Source organism: Podarcis gaigeae (assembly GCF_964106915.1).
Source record: "Podarcis gaigeae genome assembly, chromosome: 13".
In the NCBI taxonomy this organism is placed as follows: domain Eukaryota; kingdom Metazoa; phylum Chordata; class Lepidosauria; order Squamata; family Lacertidae; genus Podarcis; species Podarcis gaigeae.
This window is the reverse complement of record NC_139689.1, coordinates 14498774-14517948: the sequence shown is the minus strand read 5'-3', so window position 1 is coordinate 14517948 and position 19175 is coordinate 14498774. Positions and strand designations below refer to the sequence as shown.

The 19175-nt window shown below is 42.0% G+C and overlaps 1 protein-coding gene across 12 annotated transcripts in view; it reads right to left on the bottom strand.

The window, feature by feature from the left end:
- Positions 1-275: 275 nt before the first annotated feature.
- LOC310829174 (vomeronasal type-2 receptor 26-like) overlaps positions 276-19175 on the bottom strand; it is a gene marked incomplete at its 3' end in the record, with an annotated part of 124085 nt that continues 105185 nt past the window's right edge. For 7 of the 12 annotated variants that reach the window (XM_083707348.1, XM_083707352.1, XM_083707353.1 and 4 more), the window contains 5 exons: positions 13389-13680; positions 11155-12015; positions 9921-10148; positions 5734-5860; positions 276-1177 (listed from right to left, as the gene is read on the bottom strand). In XM_083707348.1, the coding sequence (XP_083563474.1) occupies positions 276-1177; positions 5734-5860; positions 9921-10148; positions 11155-12015; positions 13389-13595 (2325 nt within the window). In that variant the 5' untranslated portion in view covers positions 13596-13680. The remainder of the gene's footprint in view (positions 1178-5733; positions 5861-9920; positions 10149-11154; positions 12016-13388; positions 13681-19175) is intronic. The other 5 variants (XM_083707350.1, XM_083707357.1, XM_083707358.1 and 2 more) reach the window with 1 other exon arrangement.

Sequence of the window (19175 nt, the reverse complement as noted above, 5' to 3'; positions counted from 1 at the left end):
ACCAGATTTTTTCCAAATTAATCCAGAGACACTTTTCAACTTCAATGGATTTTGTATGGGGACTGATTTGTAAATCTGGGAACTGTCCCCGGGAAACGAGGACGTCTGGTAACCTTATCTATTTTCCCTCCTATAAAAAACTACACAAGACTAACTATCATGAATCACCATTTCTAGGAAAAATTATATAAGGTAGCTGCTGAAAACATCTTTGCAAATATTCTATTGTACAGAGAAAAGCATAAAATGCAGAAAGGACATGGTTTCTTAAGTCTTTAATTTTTCTTCCTTATTAGCTGTTCCCTATTGTTCAGCTCAGGCCTCAGAATGATTATGTAACATTTGGGGGGAAAGATGCAAACCAGCAACCCAACACCGGAGGCTAAGATAGAGAAGACCTCCACTGCCACCATGTATTTTCCCTTGGTGCTCAGGTAGGAAGGAATAAAGGACAGCCAAACACTGCAGAAGACCAACATGCTGAAAGTGATAAACTTGGCTTCGTTGAAACTGTCTGGTAACTTCCTGGCGAGGAAAGCCACAGCAAAACTTACAGTGGCCAGGCAGCTCATGTAGATGAGGACACAGAAAAACATTGCCACAGACCCTTCATTACATTCTAGTATAATTTCTTCAGTCATTGAGTGCATGTCCACATCTGGGTATGGGGGAGAGGTTGCCAGCCACACAGTACATATTCCTGCTTGGACTATGGAGCAGGAAAGAAGAATGGAGTGGCCAAGTCCTTTCCCCACCCATTTCCTCATCCTGGACTCTGGTTTTGTAGCCATGAAGGCCAAAACCACCGTGAAGGTTTTCGCCAGGACACAAGAAACAGCAGTTGAGAAGATGATGCCAAAAGCTGTTTGTCGGAGGAGACACGTCACGTTCTCAGGTCGGCCAATGAATAGCAATGCACAAAGGAAACAGAGCAGGAGAGAGATGAGGAGAGCATAGGTGATGTTTCGGTTGTTTGCAATGACAATGGGTGTATCGTGGTGTTTTATAAATGTACCTAGTACCAGAGCTGTGATCAGGGAAAGGGAAAGAGAGCAGCAGGCTAAACTGATGCCCAAAGGTTCTTCATAGGACAAGAAGCTGATATCCTTGGGTAGACATGCATCCCGGTTCTTGCTCGGATATTCTTTGTCTGGACATTTATTACAGTCATTCATATCTGGGGAAAATAAGGAAATGACCTTTAGCTCATATCACCTTGTTGTGTCCAATGTTGACTTTCTGTCTCAGAAGAAAAGAGCTTTGCTCATATTAAAACACATGTTGAATACTGTCTGATACTCTGTAATGTGGTATTGTTGAAGAGCTATGTGGTCAGCCAGAGCCGCTGACATCTGAATGTTTATTCACACTAGCCTGGGTGCAGCCTGCGCAAGTCAGAAGGAGTGCATAGCTGTCAACTTACAGATTTGAAAATAAGGGTCCACCAGCCTCGAAAATAAGGGATCAGCTGTCAAAATAAGGGATCAACAATTACATATTTTGTTGCGTGCAAATGGCTTTAGATACGTATTAGGTCCATAAATTACCATATAGCATATATTCAACACAAAAAACAGTAACAATTTGTTGTTGCCAAAGGACAGCTGGACATAGAAAGGGCCCCATTACCTTCTGTAGCTTAGAACCTCATCAAACCTGAATCCAGCCCTGGAAGGGGGCTTACTTTTAAAAGACAGCCCTGTTTAGGGAAGTTTTTAATGTTTAATGCTGTATTGTGTTTTTAATATTCGGTTGGAAGCCACCCAGAGTGGCTGGGGAAACCCAGTCAGATGGGTGTGGTATAAATAATAAACTATTTATTATTATGCATATTATTATTAGAAGTGAGGTTACAGGGAACCAGGCAGAAGGCCTTCTTGGTAGTGGCGCTCACTCTGTAGAATGCCCTCCCATCAGATGTCAAAGAAATAAACAACTACCCAACTTTTAGAAGACATCTGGAGGCAACCCTGTTGATCGCCTGCACACACAGAGGTTGGGAACCTCAATGGCACCCTTCTGGGGGACTTCCGGGTTAGCGCCATCGCCTAATGGCGGACTCCCTCCGATCTCCGGAGGGAATCTGCTCAGCAGGGGTCGGGTTCTGCCGCGGCGGCGACACGGGGACCCTAAAAAACCACAGGCGCAGAAGCCTGTGGACTTAGTGACTCGGTGGGCACCATTTGCGCCCCCCAACCCGCGAAGGAGCCTTTTTAAAGGCTACGGAACGGGGGACGGGGAACGGCGTGGTGCTGAGAGTCCTCTGCTTCCCCTGCTGAGTGAAGCCGCATGCCATGGACGGAGAGCGCTGACTTTTTCCTTTGAACATCTGGATCAAAATCAACAACCCGTGAGTAATACGGAATTTGGACTTAAAAGAGAAATCTTCTTTTTGAATTTGGCACGATCGGGGAAGACGCAAAAAGGAAGTCCGTCTCCCCGCCTTGTAAACAACTTAAAGCAAGGACTAATTAACTAAGGTTGAGAGAATATTTTCTCCTTTACTGGATAAAAGTAATTAATTTCACAATTGGACAGTACAAGTAATTTTGCTGGAGGATAAGAGTTGATTTTGAGAGCTGAAGTGTAACCCCCCGGGACCCGGGAGTGATCCGCGAGAGAGGCTGTTGAAAAGATACAGAGGACTTTGACAGCTGTCAAAATTAGCTGTCAAAGTTGGGGAATAAAAAGAAACATTGTTTCTGCTGCCTTTGCCGGTTGAATTTGTTACAATTCGGTTATAAACTGTTGAAAATAAAGAGAAACAAGTTATTTTGACTTTGGGACTGGAATTAGAAGGATAGTAAGTAACTATAATCCCTCTAGAGGGGGTTTTGGGACACTGGAAGAATGGCTGCAAGTAGAAAAATACTCATTGAGCTGAACAGGACTTTTTATCTCCTGGGAAAGCTTCAAGAACAGAGTGATATTTTGGCTATGAGGGTAATTACAATGAATGAAACAGTAAATAATTTTACTGAAACTGGTAGGGACTTGACTCAAGTCTTTGTTGCTGAACAAAAAGCCCTTGTAGCGGAAATAAAAGTCTTTGCAGCTGAGCAGGAAAAGAAATTTGATAAATCTGAGAAAGTGGAACAAGAGATATATGATGATCTGGAGGGAGATGAAGGAGGAGCTACAATGCTGCAGAAGGCTAAGGAAGGCCAGAGGCCTGGCAGGAAGGACATGAAGGAAAATAAGAACTGGATGATGAAAATTTGGTTTGAATTGGAAAATGAAGAACGGAGAGATCTCCCTATGTAGAGACCTGAAGACCTATGGATTACAAATTTGATCAAGAAGGAAACTGGAGCTTTGGGGACATTTAGATTCAAAAGGATTAAGAAACAAGATTTGAGCTCCACTTATGAATATAGAGGCCTGGCTGGAAGAAAAATGGACATTATCGAGACAGGGCTTCTCCGAGATTTGAGGTTTTACATAAAGGACTACCAAAAAAACTGGCAAAGAGGAACTGAGAGAGAATTGAGAGCCTCAGATGTAAGGTCTCCAGGCTGAGAGCAGATAGACTGATAAACAATGGGGATTGAAACCGGGAAAGGGGGGGGGGAGTTTGGGAATCCAAAGGGTATATAACTATATTTTGATTTATTCTTCCTTTTATTTTGTTTTGTTATGAGTATAAAAATGGGGAAATCGTGGAAGAGAACAGGGGTCGATCTTAGAAAAAGATTTTAATGTATAAAGAATGAGGACTATAAGGTAGAATTGGTTATATAAAATGAACTAAATATAATAATGAATTAAATATAATAAGGTCAAAAATTGGGGATAAGAACTTGTTGAATTAAATAAATGGAATTGGAATACAAGAAGGGGAGGTGTGGGGAAGTCATGGAAATATGTCATTGAAAATAAGGCTTAAAAGGTGAATATTTTTCTTTTTTTTAATTTTTCTTCCTCTTTTTTCTTTGTTCGCTTTTTTCTTTTCTTTTTCTGTATTTCTTGAAAATTTCAATAAATATGTTTTTTTATAAAATAAAAAAATGTCACCCTTCTGGAGGCTTCAACTTGGAAGCGGCAATCCTATACCCATTTACATGGAAGTAGGCTTTATTGAGCTTATTGGGTCTTTCTGCCAAATAAATCTTAACTATGATGGACTTGTGATAGACCAGATTGTGCTGTCAAGAGTTTTGTGACTGGTCTATCCAGCAACTCAAATTGAAGTTACCAGCTACAGTCTAGGAGCAATGAGAACTTCGCCCACCTCCCTGGTCTTGAAGCTCACAGAGATTTCAAAACTAATTTGTGATGAGGTCTGCTATTCAAATTCAAATACCAGGTACCCTTCAAGAAGCTTTCCAGATTCCAGCCACTTTGGCACCTTCTCCTCTTGCGACATTTACTGCTATTCCTTTAATTTAAACTGATTCACAAACTGAAGCCATCAAAGCAGTGTACAGCGAGATAATAAAAAAACAAGCAAGCTGTTTCTACAACGGAAAATGTTTTTTTTTTTTTGCTTGTTTTTCAGAGGTATGCTATAGCTCAGGGGCTCAGCAGCTGCCTAACCCTAAATCAAGTAAATAAATACAAATATTTAACTAAAAGAAATTGTAGAAAGATTTTGACAGATTTGTCTGAGCACTGAGGGTCAAAAGGAAGTAATTTTAAACAACTGTTGCTGAGGAATTTCATTCTGAATTTGCACAGGATGATGGCAGGTGGGTGTTCTGCCCCATCCCCAAATCCTTGCTACGCCCCTGCTGCATGTTGCTGCTTAAGCAGCAGCAGCAGCAGGTCCCCCAAGTGAGGGTTGAGTCCTGATGTCAGGTATGGGAGACACTTGGCTTAGGAAAGAAGGCACCCGTGCGGGAGGTGCGCCCATTCATCCATGCTGCACACAGCCCTTTGGACCGGTCCACTATGGCTTCTGCACGGCCTGGCCAGGCGCTTGTTGCTTCACCTTGCGAGCTCTGACAGCAGAGGCAGTTCTCCAATGGAGCCGAAGAAGGGAGGGCCTAACCAAACATGACGGGGGTGGGCAGCCGCCCTACCCTTCAAGTGGGCTGAGGCGGAAGCGGATGGATTTCCAGCCCTGCTTCGCCTCAGCAGGGACCGGCAAAGGTTTGTGCTCGCATGGATGACAGCGAGCTGGTGAAAAATGCTGTGCTTAGCTGCCGGGCTCTTGGCCGCCGCCCTCGCTGCCGTGCTCGTGGGCTAGCACAGCCCTTCATGGCCCAAGCAGTTGTGGCGCCAGCCTCACTCCTTCTCCTCTGAGCCGGTGCCCAGAGCGGAGGCCAAAAACCTCTTCTAGATAATTCAGGTGAGTTGAGCTGAGGTGAGCAACGCAGCTAAGCAACACAGCTGGAGCCTCCCTCCTCCCTGGCTGGCAGGGAGGGAGGGAGGGGGAGGAGCTGCTTCCTTTTAAACCCGGGAAATTTAAGGGACATTATCAATCCGGGACAGCAGCGGGACATGGCGCTGGTATAACGGAGTTTCCCGCCAAATAAGGGACGGTTGACAGCTATGAAGGAGTTGCAATCTAGATATGATTCGAAACACATACCACCCAAGTACTCTCAATGCATAGTCATGCTCATTTGATTAGCATATTTAGACTATCTGAAGGGCAATGATTACAAAGAGGTAGGATCACACACACAGCAGATCATCTCCTCTTTTGAAACTTAAACTCAGCCTTCCTTACAGGAGCATTCAATCCTAAGTACTGAGTCTGGATCTATTGAATCTATTTATTTCTCCTACCATCCTGGTTTGCAATCTTCCCCTCTGGACATGGGATGCAATTGTAGCAGCAAGGGGGCTCTCCCTCCTTCACTTTCTTGCTGGATCCTGGAAGACATCTCTCAGTACAGACAGAAAGAGGCTGAGTCTAATCCATAAATGAAAGAGCAGAAGATTCATCAAGAAACTAATGACTCTGGAATCCTTTATGTTTTTGGGCTTTCCCTATGTTGCTAAACTGGCACAGAATTTCAGTAGTATGTAATGGCCATACAGAGAGCAACTACTTTTTTCATATTCGTAGTAGTAGTAATGTTTGGAGTTATATGATATTCCCTTAATATTGTTCTGGGATGTGCAGTGCCCCATCTGTTCTGCAAAGATTGCTTTGTCCATTAAGGTACACTTTGAAGTTATTCTAGTTTCCCTGTTAATTTTGTTATAATTGTTACTTTTGAGTATCTTGTCCACTTGGTAGACAGCTCTAGAACTGATTTTTGTGCCTGTTGCTACACCTATACTTGGACCCATCAGATGCTGTCTGGGGAAAAGTTCTGAATATGCCACCCAGAGTGGTTGGAAAAACCTACCCAGATAGGGGATATCATCATCATCATCATTTTTTTTTTTGAGGAATGCAGAATGGCTGGGGAAACCCACCCAGATTGGGGGTGGTGGTGGTTATTATTATTATTATTATTATTATTATTATTATTATTATTATTATTATTAAATGCTTTTAATGTTTAACGGACTATTATATTTTAAGATTTTGTTGAAAGCCACCCAAAGTGGCTGGGGAAACGCAGTCAGATGGGCGGAAAATGAATGAATGAATAAATAAATAAATAAACATAACAATAATAATAATTATTTTTGAGGAACGCAATCTTTGTGAATTCCAATACGAAAATATTCTGGACAAATACATGAATTGGAATGAAGCTATCCAAAACCTATGACACTTCTTGGTAAGCTGCAACACAATTCTCAGTATGTTAAGAACAAAATATACCTGTCAGGTGGCAGAGGAACCAACTCCCACTGCAGGTTGCCAGGAATGGATGAGAAAAGGAAAAGTCCTTACCATCTACTTGTTATTCAATATTTACAGAGAGAGGCTTGGGAATGCAGCCTCTTGGAATAATGGCATTGTCCTCAGTAAATCTCCAGCCCCCTTCTCTCCCACATCCTCATTCAGCAACAGCACCCTGCCTATGGTTGCCACTTAGTGCCATCTGTCTTCAAGACCTTTGCTCTCACTCTTTTAGGGCTTGCTGGGATCTGGGAGATGGTGGGCCTGGAATGCTTTCTAGTGATTAAGTGTCAGCCAGCTGCTCCAGCTCTGCCTCCTCCTCTTCCCTCAATATTTCCCAACTCTCCCCCCCCCATCTTCCTTTGAGCTGTGACCTCCATTAAACCCCTGTTGTAATTCTGAACTGTCTTCTTCTCTGGAAGGGTCAGGCTGGGGAAGTGGTCTCCACCATTCCTCCTCTACCCAGTCCCTGATTTTATTTTATTTTTAAAAAAATAATTTTTATTAAGATTTTCCAAATTAAAACAAATTAAATCCAATTTATACACTTCTTCCAATAACCAGGACTTCCCCCTCCCCCCCTCTTGTGTTCCAAATCTTCTAAATAAACAATTAAATTCAACAAGTTCTTATCCCCAAATTACACTCATCGTCAATAACCCAATTTTTTTCAAATTCCCATCCCCTAAGATCTGTCTATTCCCTTCCACAAGTTCCCCCCTTTCAAATATAGTGCAGATGAAAAGAAAATAAAAAAATAATAATTTTACAGCCTTTGGATTCCAAATTTCCCTCCCATCTTTCCCTGTTGCGTTCCTTATATCCCTCCAATTCTAATATCTTCCTGGTGTTCCCACATTTCACTAAACCCATATCCCTCTGATTCTTTACCAGTCATTTTTAATCACAAGTGTCCAATCTTAGAAGGAGTCTATCTCAAAAAGGGGCCCATTTCTTCTATCCAGATTTTTGTATCCAGGAGTAAAAACTCCAATTTTATTTCCATAAGCTTGTCAAATCTGGATATCCCAAATGTCCCCACTTCCAGTTCTGTCCAGCTCTTGTTGTTTCCTTATTCTTGTCGGTCACTCTCCTCCTTTTTGTTTCCCTGTTCTCCCGCAGAAAGGTTCTTTTTCCAAAAGCTTCTAATTCCTCTGCAGAGGCTTGTTATTCAGGAGCAAAACATTACGTCATGTCCCTTTCATTTTCCAACAGATAAATCCATTGTTTCTTGTAGTATGTAGACCTCTGTAGACAAAATAATGTTCCATTTCTGCAGTTTCCCAGGAGATTGAAAGTTCTGTTCAACTGTTCAAGTTTCCTGGCTAAAACACATGCAATATCCCTCAGCTCCTCTAGATGGATTACAGTAACTGAGTTCCCTTCCAGATCACATCCACCAGTCCAAATAGCTTGTTGATCCTTATTTGAAACAATTTGTATCCAATTTATATCCAAGTGTAACTGGCAAAGTCCTCAAAACACCGTCTCTATTTTGTTCTTCCGTTTTGACAGCTCTTTGACAGCTGTCAAAACCTCCATTACTCTTCTCCAGGTATTCTCGTGAATCGCTCCAGGGATTCCGGGGGGGGGGGGGGTTGCTTTTTAATGCAAGTTCTCCTTTTCTCCTCCAGCTCAAACTTATAATTTTCCCTCGCGAGGTTGTTAGTTCATCAAGATAGGATTACACTCGATCTTAGTTGTCAAGTCCTTTGTTTTGTCTTTTCTACAATTAAGGGGGGGCTGACTTCCTTTTTCCACCTCCCCCGTTCGCTCCAAATTTTAAAAATTTATCCCTCTTTTTAGTCCATATTCCAATTACTCACGGGTTTTTCTTTTGGATCCAAATTTTCAATAGAAGAAGCCAGCGCTCTCCACCGAATGGCATGCGGCTTCGCTCGGCAGGGGGAGCGGCGGACTCAAAGCACCACCCCCCCCAGGCGCCCGTTCCTTAGCCTTTAAAAAGGCTCTTTCGCGGGCCGGGGAGGGGCGCAAAGGTGCCAGCCGAGTCACCATGTCCATGGGGTTCCGTGCCCATGGCTTTTGAGGGTCCCCGCGTCGCCGGCGCGGTAGAACCCAACCCCTGCCGAGCCGGCTCCCTCCGGAGCACGGAGGGAGCCCGCCATTCGGCGATGGCGCCAACCCGGAAGTCCCCTCTACCCAGTCCCTGATTTTAAAACTAATTTTGAGGTCACTCCTTTTTAAAGATTGATGCTTGCATTCCTAATGGTCTCTTGCTCTTCACACCTTTCTTCTCATGTCCCTCCTTCACTCATGTCTCCTCCTTTCATCTCTTTCACGAGCACCCTGAGAAGTTGTGTGTTCTCCTGAACCTGCTGCTGTCTGTTCTCAGTTTCTTCCTCTGGTATTATTATGCCTCCTTTCCCCACCTTTCTAGCAAGAAAGACAATGTCCTGGGGCTTATCAATTCATCCTTCACCCTGTCAGAAATCAGTATTTAATAAGTGTAAAGAAATCCAAATTGCTTTGGTTTATTTTACAATAGTTTTCTTTTTCTACTTAGGATTCTGGTTGAAGTCTTCCAGTGGAAAAATAATCCATTTGATTAGTCCAACATAACACTTGTCTGCATTGTTTGCTATATTGTTGCTTCAATGTCACAATGATTGTGAAGAAATCCACTTTGTAGCTTCATGGTCTCTGAGCATGTATACTCTCTTGTGCTGGGGGAATGTACCAAGAGGCTCTATTTGACTGAAAGAAAACCTGCCTTCCTGTCTCCAGGCCCTTTCAAACAAAAACTGATATTTGATCTGGACCTAATGACGCACATTCACATAAAGGATTGCGTGATGCAAAACCCACATTTGCATGGATGTGGCTTGTAGTGGGTTCTGAATGGTTGGGATTAGGCTGAGACAACCTAGCTTTTGTTATTTTCATCTGAACTAGCAACCCCCTAAGGCATATTTACACTGTTAGCCATGCATAACTTAATTTTGTAGTAAAAGGGTTCTGTTTTGTAACCTCCTTAATAAAATATTGGACTTCTAGCAGCAAACTTTTGGCTCTTAATTTGGTACCTGGATGCTTTGGTCATACACCACTCCTCAATTTACGACTCAAAAGACAGTGAGTAGACTTGCAGGTGGATAATGATTGCTTATTCAATACTGAATCTCTTTTGAATTAGCAAACAATGAAACCCTACTTGGTTAAACCAACTGTGCCATGTGATGGCATCTTCATTAAGGAGTAATGATTGGTCTGGAGGAGCCTGCGGATCTATCCTCCCAACTCTCACTCGGTGCAAACTTTGGTTGGCGAATATAATCCAGTTGACAATATCCAAACTAGATGCTGCCTCTCCATTCTGGTTGATGAAGACCACATCTCCTGCAGTATTGTTAAATGAGATGCTTCTCAGAAAGTGATGGAGCTAAATTGAAAACAGAAAAGAGAGGGGTTTTGGAAAAGACTGCTGCATTTTCCCCTAGGAGCAGAGCCTACAGCAAGTGGTGGGGGATGATTCAATGAACTGTCAGTGGATTCAGGTCCAAGCATGGAGAGAGCCTATCAGTTTTCTTTCACACATATGCCTCTCTCTCAATCTTTCTAACAACCCTTTATTTAGCCCATAAGTCTAATATGTGTATGTAGTGAGGTCTCTCTCTCTCTCCCCTCCCCTCCCCTCCCTTGCCTCCTTGAACATCTCAGAAGACACGGCAGTGGTGTGCAAACACCTGTTCTAAGGAAGGATTTGGTTGATATGGGATAGAGGGAATGCTGATCATCTCTCTCAACCGTTACCATAGTTTCCTATATATGAATGCAGCGGCACCTCACTGGGCTGTAAAGCTTCCCTCATACAAATGCTTTTTCTTCAAACATAGGAGAGTACAGTCAAACCTTGGAATTCAAATTTAATCCATTCTGGAAGGACGTTTGACTTCTAAAACGTTCGATTTCCAAGGCGTGGCTTCTGATTGCCTCTTTCAATACCAGTTTGAAAACCGGAACACTTATTTCCGGGTTTTCGACGTTTCGGAGCTGAAACATTTGGCAACAGAGATGATCTGAAACCAATCTTTGAATGGAATGGGATATCACTGGACTGCAAAGCTTCTCTCATACAAGTGCTTTCTGCTCAAACACAGGGCAGTACCTACTCAAGGAAGGACATCACTATCATTTCCCTTTCCTATAGGGCCTACTGTCATTTGCAAGCAGCACAATATGTGGGGAATTATCTAGGATACTATCATATCAGTGCCACCTCCTACTCTGTCTGTAGAATTATAAATTCAGTTCTGTGTTCTTCTTCCTAATACACCTGCTCAAACATTTGAACTCTGAGAGGAAAGAACAAGTTGATAGGCTTTTGGGAACGCAAAGAGTGTCAGGAAGTAACAGGGCTTTGCCAATTGAGAATATTCAGCCTTTACCTGCCAAGACTGTTGATTCAGATTCTTCCCTCTCCCTCCGTACGCCATTCCTCTATGTCTGAATCTGGAAGTGGACATGGCATGTAAAGCATGGGCCATGGCGTAGACAGCGCTGTGGATGCTATAACTGTGGCCTGTCATGCTCACTTCAAAAAATGATCCAGGAAGGATCTCCAGCTTCTCTTCTCCGGTGCAAATATTCCCCTCTGCCTTGTCTGCAGTGATATCTGGGAGTACACATTCAAAAGCCTGTTGCCAGAAGTCCCTGATAAAACCGTCCCCATCTGTCCTGGAAGGATTTCTGTGCACAACATACTGATGAAATCCTGGTGGGTTTCTGAAGTGAATTTCAAAGGATATAGCACCATTGAATATTCCTGCATCCCAGTACCTTTGAAAGACAAATGAAGCAAACTCAACCTGGGCTGTTGTTATCCATACTTTACTTTTTACTTTCTTTGCCATGTCATCATTTTCTGATAGGTATGAAAGCCATCTAAAAGTTGCCATGGAATAAGATTCTCCAGAGGCAACGACTACGTTAGCTTTGCTGCTAAAAATTTGATCTTGTATACGGGCTGCTTGTTGTAGCATGCCATACATTTCAGAAATAAAACTAAAATTGGGGATTCTTTCTATGAATGCAAAACAAACACCACTCTTAGTAAACATTGGGGAAATGGTTTGCACAAATCTTTCTCCATTTTCATTGTCCATTGCAATGACTCCAATCCACGTCCACCTGAAATTCAGAAGCAAAGAGAGAATTCCCTCATACTGAAGGGCTTCTGAGGGTGCCATCTGGTAGAAGGGAAGCCCTGGGCTTTTATCATTCATCACTGGAGCAGAGCCATAAATGAGCTAAAGAGGCAATGGAGGAAGAGAAGAGGCAAAGTAATATTTGCAGAGTTCTTTCAAACTATTAAAATACATTATGTGGTGAATCCTGTTAGTCAGATATGCCTTTTGCCACCCACCAGGTGTTGAATTCCTTTCTCACTTATACTAAAGACACTCATGCAGATGGTCTGGAAATTGTGATCATCTCCCATTCCTGCTTGTTAAATATTTGTTCTGTTGACATGGGGGGGGGGCATTGTTGCTTTTTAAAACAACAACAACAACAAAAATTTATGCATACTTGCAGGTTCTTGTACGATGTATAAAACTAATTGGAGGGACACACCATGCCCTAAATAGAGGATTCTCCACCCCTACTTGAGGCATTATTTATGGAGCCATGTCAGAATTGCAACATGGGTCGGATACACATTCCTTCTCTGAAGCTGCTTTTGTCTTCACGATGCACATACCCCAACTGCCACAACTTCCATTTCTGCCTTTTCCTTTTCAAGGCTTTTCAGACTTCACTTATGAACATTTATTTCACATTGGAACCAGCTGCTCAGTACTATTACTGTTCTCCTGCAGAGTTGAACTGTATTTGCAATTTGTGATACCTCCATAGTATGTTTAATTTGTAAACCCTTTCCCCCTAAACATTCACTGGCCTTTGGGATATCAGTATCCTTGAGGTGTGTTTAAGAGATTGGGGTTGTGACAGTTTTTTTTTTGGGGGGGGTATTGCAGCCTTTCTTTCCCCTTATGAAGGTCATTTTATTTTATTTTATTTTAATTCTGTTCCACCTTTATTTTTCAAGGATTTCAAAGTGGTGTACATGGTTCTGCCCCAATTTCATCCTCAGCCTGGTGTTAGAAAAATGTTGGAATAAAATTATATGGCTTTAGTAGAAATGTTATAAGGAGTTAAGCATAAATAAGTATTATAGTATTAACGGAAAATAAGGTTAAAATAAGTTAATTATAAGACAGAAAATAGAGAAAGATGGAAAGGAATTGCTGAAACAATTAATAGAATTGGAATAGAAAAAGGGAGGTGAGAGGAGGTCGAGGAAACAAAGGAATGAAGGATAAGACATTGAAATGGTATGATGTATGTTTTTAAACTGTTTTTGTTCTGTTTTGTTTAGTTTAATGTGTTAATGTTGCGTTGTGTATATTGTAATGTATTTTTTTCTTTTTCTTTTTATTTCTTTTTCTTTTCTTTTTCTTCTTTTTTGTAAGGTTTAAAAGTAATAAATATTATTTTTTAAAAAACAAAACAAAACAATTTCATCCTCAGCCTGAACTTGTGATGCTCCCTGAACTTGTGTTGTTAATTCAGGCTCTTTCTCTATGCAAGCTAATAGAGGTATTGTACACGGGTGTCCTACCTGCGGAATCTTATAGATATCCAAAACAGTTGCCACATAAAAAGAGATTTCAGAATCCAGTCCTCCAATGACCCCAGCCAGATTATTTTCAACATCACATATATAGTTAGGAACAAATTTCTCCACCCTGGATAAAAGCAGCAGTGTGGCGAGATATGTGCTCCTTGCATTGTTATAGCTGTCATATAAGTGAAACCCCAAGGTCATATTGGGTAAGATGTGAGGGTCTTCATTGATCTCCTTGACTGCAAATGCCAAGGCCACAATGTGCTGGTAAATCTTAGGCACCACCCTAGAATGAGAGTTGCAAATGGCATCAGAAGGAACATATACCGGTATATCATTTTACATACCTTAGGCACCACCCTAGAATGAGAGTTGTAAACAATATCAGAAGGAACTGATATATAATTTTACATATCAGCACAATAGTTAATCTTCCTGGTGACAGCCCTTGACATACAGTGATACCTCAGGTTAATAACTTAATGTGTCCTGGAGGTCTGTTCTTAACCTGAAACTGTTCTTAATCTGAGGTACCACTTTAGCTAATGGGGCGTCCCACTGCCGCCACGGCTCTCTCCTGCAATGACCCCTTTCCTATTCATGAAGCAGTGATGGTTGTTGTAATACACAGAATTCTATGCTTCATAATATATACCATCATTGTGAAACAAACTTTAGCCTATGATCAGAAAATGAAATGATATGAGTATTCAGGTTCAGAACAGGTTCTTTTAATTCATTCTCAATAACACTCCTGTTCAGATAAAGTCTATCAAAACTGGCTTTTCAAAAGGGTTCTCTCTCTCTCTCTCTCTCTCTCTCTCTCTCTCTCTCACACACACACACACACACACACGTATACATTTCAATACATTTATATTCATTTCCCTATTGAGAAATGGGAGCTTCAACAGGATTCTCTTAATTCACAAGAGATTCCTATGGATTTTTGCATCAGCATATGTCCCACTGAAATCAAAAGTGGTTATCTCAAGGTAAATGGGTTGAAGTTTGCAGCCTCAGTCATTATTCTGAGGCTGAAGCTCTTGGTTTGATCATTCTTGTCCTGTAATGAATGACTGACTTAGTTCTCACACAAGCTCTTCAGGCAGTGCTGGTGGGGGTTCCTCAGTGAATTTTGCTGGAGAGGAGATGAAACCACCATGGGAAACAATGCCACCAATGAGGAACTCTCCTGGTTGATGATACATGTGAAGTGGACGGTGTGGATCTTGAAGCCTGCATTTCACTATGTGAGCCTGACATACTTTGTATGAAAACAGTTCCAGAAGCAAGACCACTAAAACCACCATTCTCAATACAAAGGCAACTGTTCTATGCAGAAACCACGTTTTCTCTTTTCTGAGTTAAAATTGTCTTGTTTAAATGGTAGTTTATTTTCCCAAAATGACACAATCTGGGAGTATCCAAGATCAGACTCAAATTATAGCCCTGTTAATCATCAAGGAGCAATGTAATTATTCATCCAGTGCTAAGAATTCCCTCTGGAATTGCTGAAGAAAATGTATTTGTCACATACTCAGAAGTGCAATTTTAAATTTCCTTTCATTAGATAAAAATGGACCAGTAGTGTATTGGTGAAGTTAGAAGTAAGAAATAGAAGACCTTGTAAATAATGGAGTTTCCAAAATATGTAGTCAGCTCTCTCAGTCTAGGATACATGAGGTACTGTGGTACCTTGGTTCCCAAATGCCTCTGTTGTTGACTGTTTCAGTTCTCGAATGCCGAAAACCCAGAAGTAATTTTTTCCATTATTGAATTTACCTCAGAAGTCTAACGTCTGACGTGGCTTCCGCTGAGTGCTAGAAGCTCTTGTAAGCAATTGGAAGCCACACCTCAGTTGTCTAGTGTATTGGAAGTCAAAGGTCTTCCAGAATGGATTACATTCGACAACCGAGGTACCACTGGAATTTGTCAGGGTTGTTCTGCTGGCTTTGGAGAACAGTTTTGTTGGCTTGAGGCATTCTGAAATGAATTCAAGGAGATTTAGTCCAGTCATGATTTGCTACATCAAATAGACTTATTTATGCTTTAACTCCTTCTCATAATAAGCTGTCCCCTGCTGTTTAACTCTGGCCTCAGCAAAATGATATAACATTTGGGGAAGAAGATGCAGCCCAGTAACCCAAAACTAGAGGCCAAAATAGAAAAGATCTCCACAGCCACCATGTACTTTCCCTTGGTACTCAGGTAGGTTGGAACAAAGGACAGCCACACAATGCAAAAAACCAACATGCTGAAGGTGATGAACTTGGCTTCATTAAAACTGTTTGGTAACTTCCTGGCTAGGAAGGCTACACTGAAGCTGATAATGGCTAGCAAGCCCATGAAGCCCAAGACACAGTAGAACATGGTGACTGACCCTTCATTACATTCCAAAACAATTTCTTTAGTCACAGAGTGCATATCCAAATCTGGGAATGGGGGAGACGTTGCCAGCCACACACTACAAATAATGGCTTGAATCAGGGAGCAGAAAAGAACAATGGAGGTAGCCTGTTGTTTCCCCACCCATCTCCTCATTCTGGACCCTGGCTTGGTAGCCATGAAAGCTAGAACCACTATAGTTGTTTTTGCTAAGATGCAAGACACTGCTACTGAGAAGATGACTCCAAAAGCAGTTTGTCGAAGGAGACAGGTTATTTTTGTGGGCTGGCCAATGAATAGCAAAGGACAAAGGAAGGAGAGAACGAGGGCTAGGAGGAGAACATAGGTGAGGGTCTGATTGTTGGCTTTGACTATGGGAGTCTCTCTGTGCTTGATGAAGATCCTAAGCACCAAAGCTGTAGTGAAAGTCAATAAAAGAGCAAGCGTGACCAAACTGATCCCCAGAGGTTCATCATAAAACAGGAAGCTTATGTCGGAGACTTCCGGTGGAGCGCGGAACCGACTGCAGGCGAGGGTTCTTTCTGCGGAGGAAACCCCAGCTTTTTCGCCAGAATTCGGAGGTTTTTAGGGCGCCAAAACCCCCCGTCAAGCCTCTGGAGGGTGTCCAGAGGTCCAGGTACCCGGCGGTGCCAGGCAGCCGTTCGTTTGGTCGTCAGGTAGTCTTTGGAAAAAGGCGAAGAGTACGACGGAACGGGCGGTAGGCAGTCGGGCGGCCATTACAGCGGCGTTTTACGGCGAATTAGCAAAGCCCCGAGCCTGCAAGGGATAGCGCTCCGCTCTCAAAATGATGAAACTCGGATTCGTAAATGAATTGGACATAGTAAACAACAAGGAAGTCTCCGAGTAATAAGGGAGAAAGTTCGAGTTCAGCGCTGGTTTTTGACTTCATTGAAAAAAAGACGCAGTGTTATGAGCAGAGCCTAAAGAGAAAGTAAGTTACCGCTAGCGGATACTGTATCCGTCTCCCTCGGGTAGATAAAGTTAAAAAGTTAAAAAGAAACCCCCTTTATTTCAAAGGGAGGAAACTAAGAGGGAGCAGAAAAGAGGCGTGATAGAAAGAAAGCCCAGTCAGGAGGACATCTGTTCAACTGGATTTATAGACAGGACTGTCGCTAAAAATTTTTTTTTCGGGAAGAGGCAAAGCAGCGAGAAGACGCTCTGACGCCATTTTCAGTGGGAGAAGCAAGGAGAAACGCCCCAGACGACACTTTAAAGGACTTCAAAAAACCAAACGCTTAATGTGGGGATTAAGGTATTAAAAAGTACTGTGGTCTGATGCTGGAGGGGCCACGTACCTACTCCCCTACCCACTATACCCCCGTTGTGCTTTCTTCCCCGCTACCCCCGATTGAGAAGTTGGAAATAGACTGAATAGATAGGTCGCTACTGTGGCGCGTGCATAGCACCACACTGGGACACTTAAAACTTCAGTATTAACGCTAGAAACCCCAGCTGTTCCTCTCTCGTGGTTTTGGACTTAGTGAAAGATATCAGCTCGGGAAAGATATCAGCTCAGGAAAGAATTTATCCACCCACCTTTAAGGACTAAACTTTTGGTTCAATTTAACGTGAACGTTTTTCGTTGGGGGTGCATGGTCTGGTACCCGGGCTCAGCTCAGACTGGAGGTTCCGGGAGCGGCTTCTCACAATTGTATTCGATCTTCACTTGGACTGTATGGTCTTACAAGTTCATAAATCAGGTCCACGAACACTAAGCCACCGATTGGATTAGCCCGAATAGGGGCAGGAAGATCCCAAACTGACCACTCTGACAACCAACGGGTAACCTACCCCCCTCGAGATTTGGGGGGAAAGGGACATTAGCCAAATCAACTAAGTGGAGAGAAACTGCGAACGAAGTCGGCTACTACCGTATTTATCTTTATTTTGGGTTTGTTATCTTACAATTGTAGTTCCGCTTCGGTTACCGTTATTTGCTGCTCACCTATTTGAATCTGTATATATTTTTTGTGGCGAATAATTCTGGTATTGGTTCAGGGGATTTGGTCTACCCCAAGAGTTGGTTTTTGAGTAAGAATAAGAGCTCTAAAATATAGAAAGAAGGGATAGACCAGTAAAAACTAGTGGAATATTTGATACATAAAGATTAGTGATAATGTCATATAACCAGAAAAAAGGGGCGGAGGGGGGTACACCAACAGAGAGGAAAGCCTCAAAACAAGAAACGGAATTTAGAACAGAAATATTGAGGATGTTTGCAGAAATAAAGCAAAGTGAGAAAAACCTGGAGATAAAATTAGAGCAGTTAGATAATAAAATTGGAAAAATGGACAAAAGGATTGAAGAGACAGTGAGCGAACTTAAAGGACAGATTAAGGAGGTATCAAAAAGAGTAGATGAGGGGCTAAAAAAGACTAAACAGGAAATGAAAGAAATGAGACGGGAAGAAGAAAAAATGAAAGATGAGATAGCAGACTTACATAAAATACAGGAAGAATTAAAAGACTCCATCGCGATGAACGAACTCAAACAAAGGGAAGTGAATTTAAGAATGAGACAGGTTCCGGAATTACAAAACGAAAATATAAAAGAAAGATTAACAAAGGAAATAGCACAGTGGATGGAGTTAGCAGAGGAGGAAGTGGCAGGAACAATTCTAAATGCATACAGAATGAAAACTAAAGCAAGTAAAGTAAGGAAACTTCCAGGCGACTGTTTAGTTACATTCAAAGATAAAGAGATGAGGAACCTGATTTTACAAAGGAATAGAGAGAAGAGATTGTACATCGATGGGAACTATATAATTGTATTTAAAGATATTCCTATAAGACTGCTGAAACGTAGAGAATCATATAAACCACTGGTGCAATTACTAAAAAAAAATAGAATAGACTTTCGTTGGGAATTCCCGGAGGGTGTTTCCTTCTTTTATAAAGGAGTTAAAAGAAGGCTGACAAGCCCCGAAGAAGTAGGAAAGTTTACAAGAAGATACAAAGAACTTCAACAAGGAGAGGAGGAGTCGAAAGGAGCTGAAGGCGGAAGAAGTCCGAGGGTGGAATCAGAGCTGGGAGAAGAGGAAGATCGGAGCGAAAGGAAAACAGAGGAAGAGGAAGAAGACGAAGAAGGAGAAGAACCAGAGAGACTTTAGGTAAAACAAAAAAACAAAAAACTAAATTCAATAAAAATGACATTAAAATTATGTAGTTGGAATGTTAATGGGATGAATGATAAGAAAAAACGGAATGGAATTGAGCGTTTCTTAAAAAAGAAGAACCTGGATGTCACATGTTTACAAGAAACGCATGTGGCGAAGAAACACAGAAAAATCCTGATTAATAAGAGGTTAGGGAACGAATTCATCTCCTCAGACAAAGAGAAAAAAAGGGGAGTTGTATTATATATTAAAAGCAA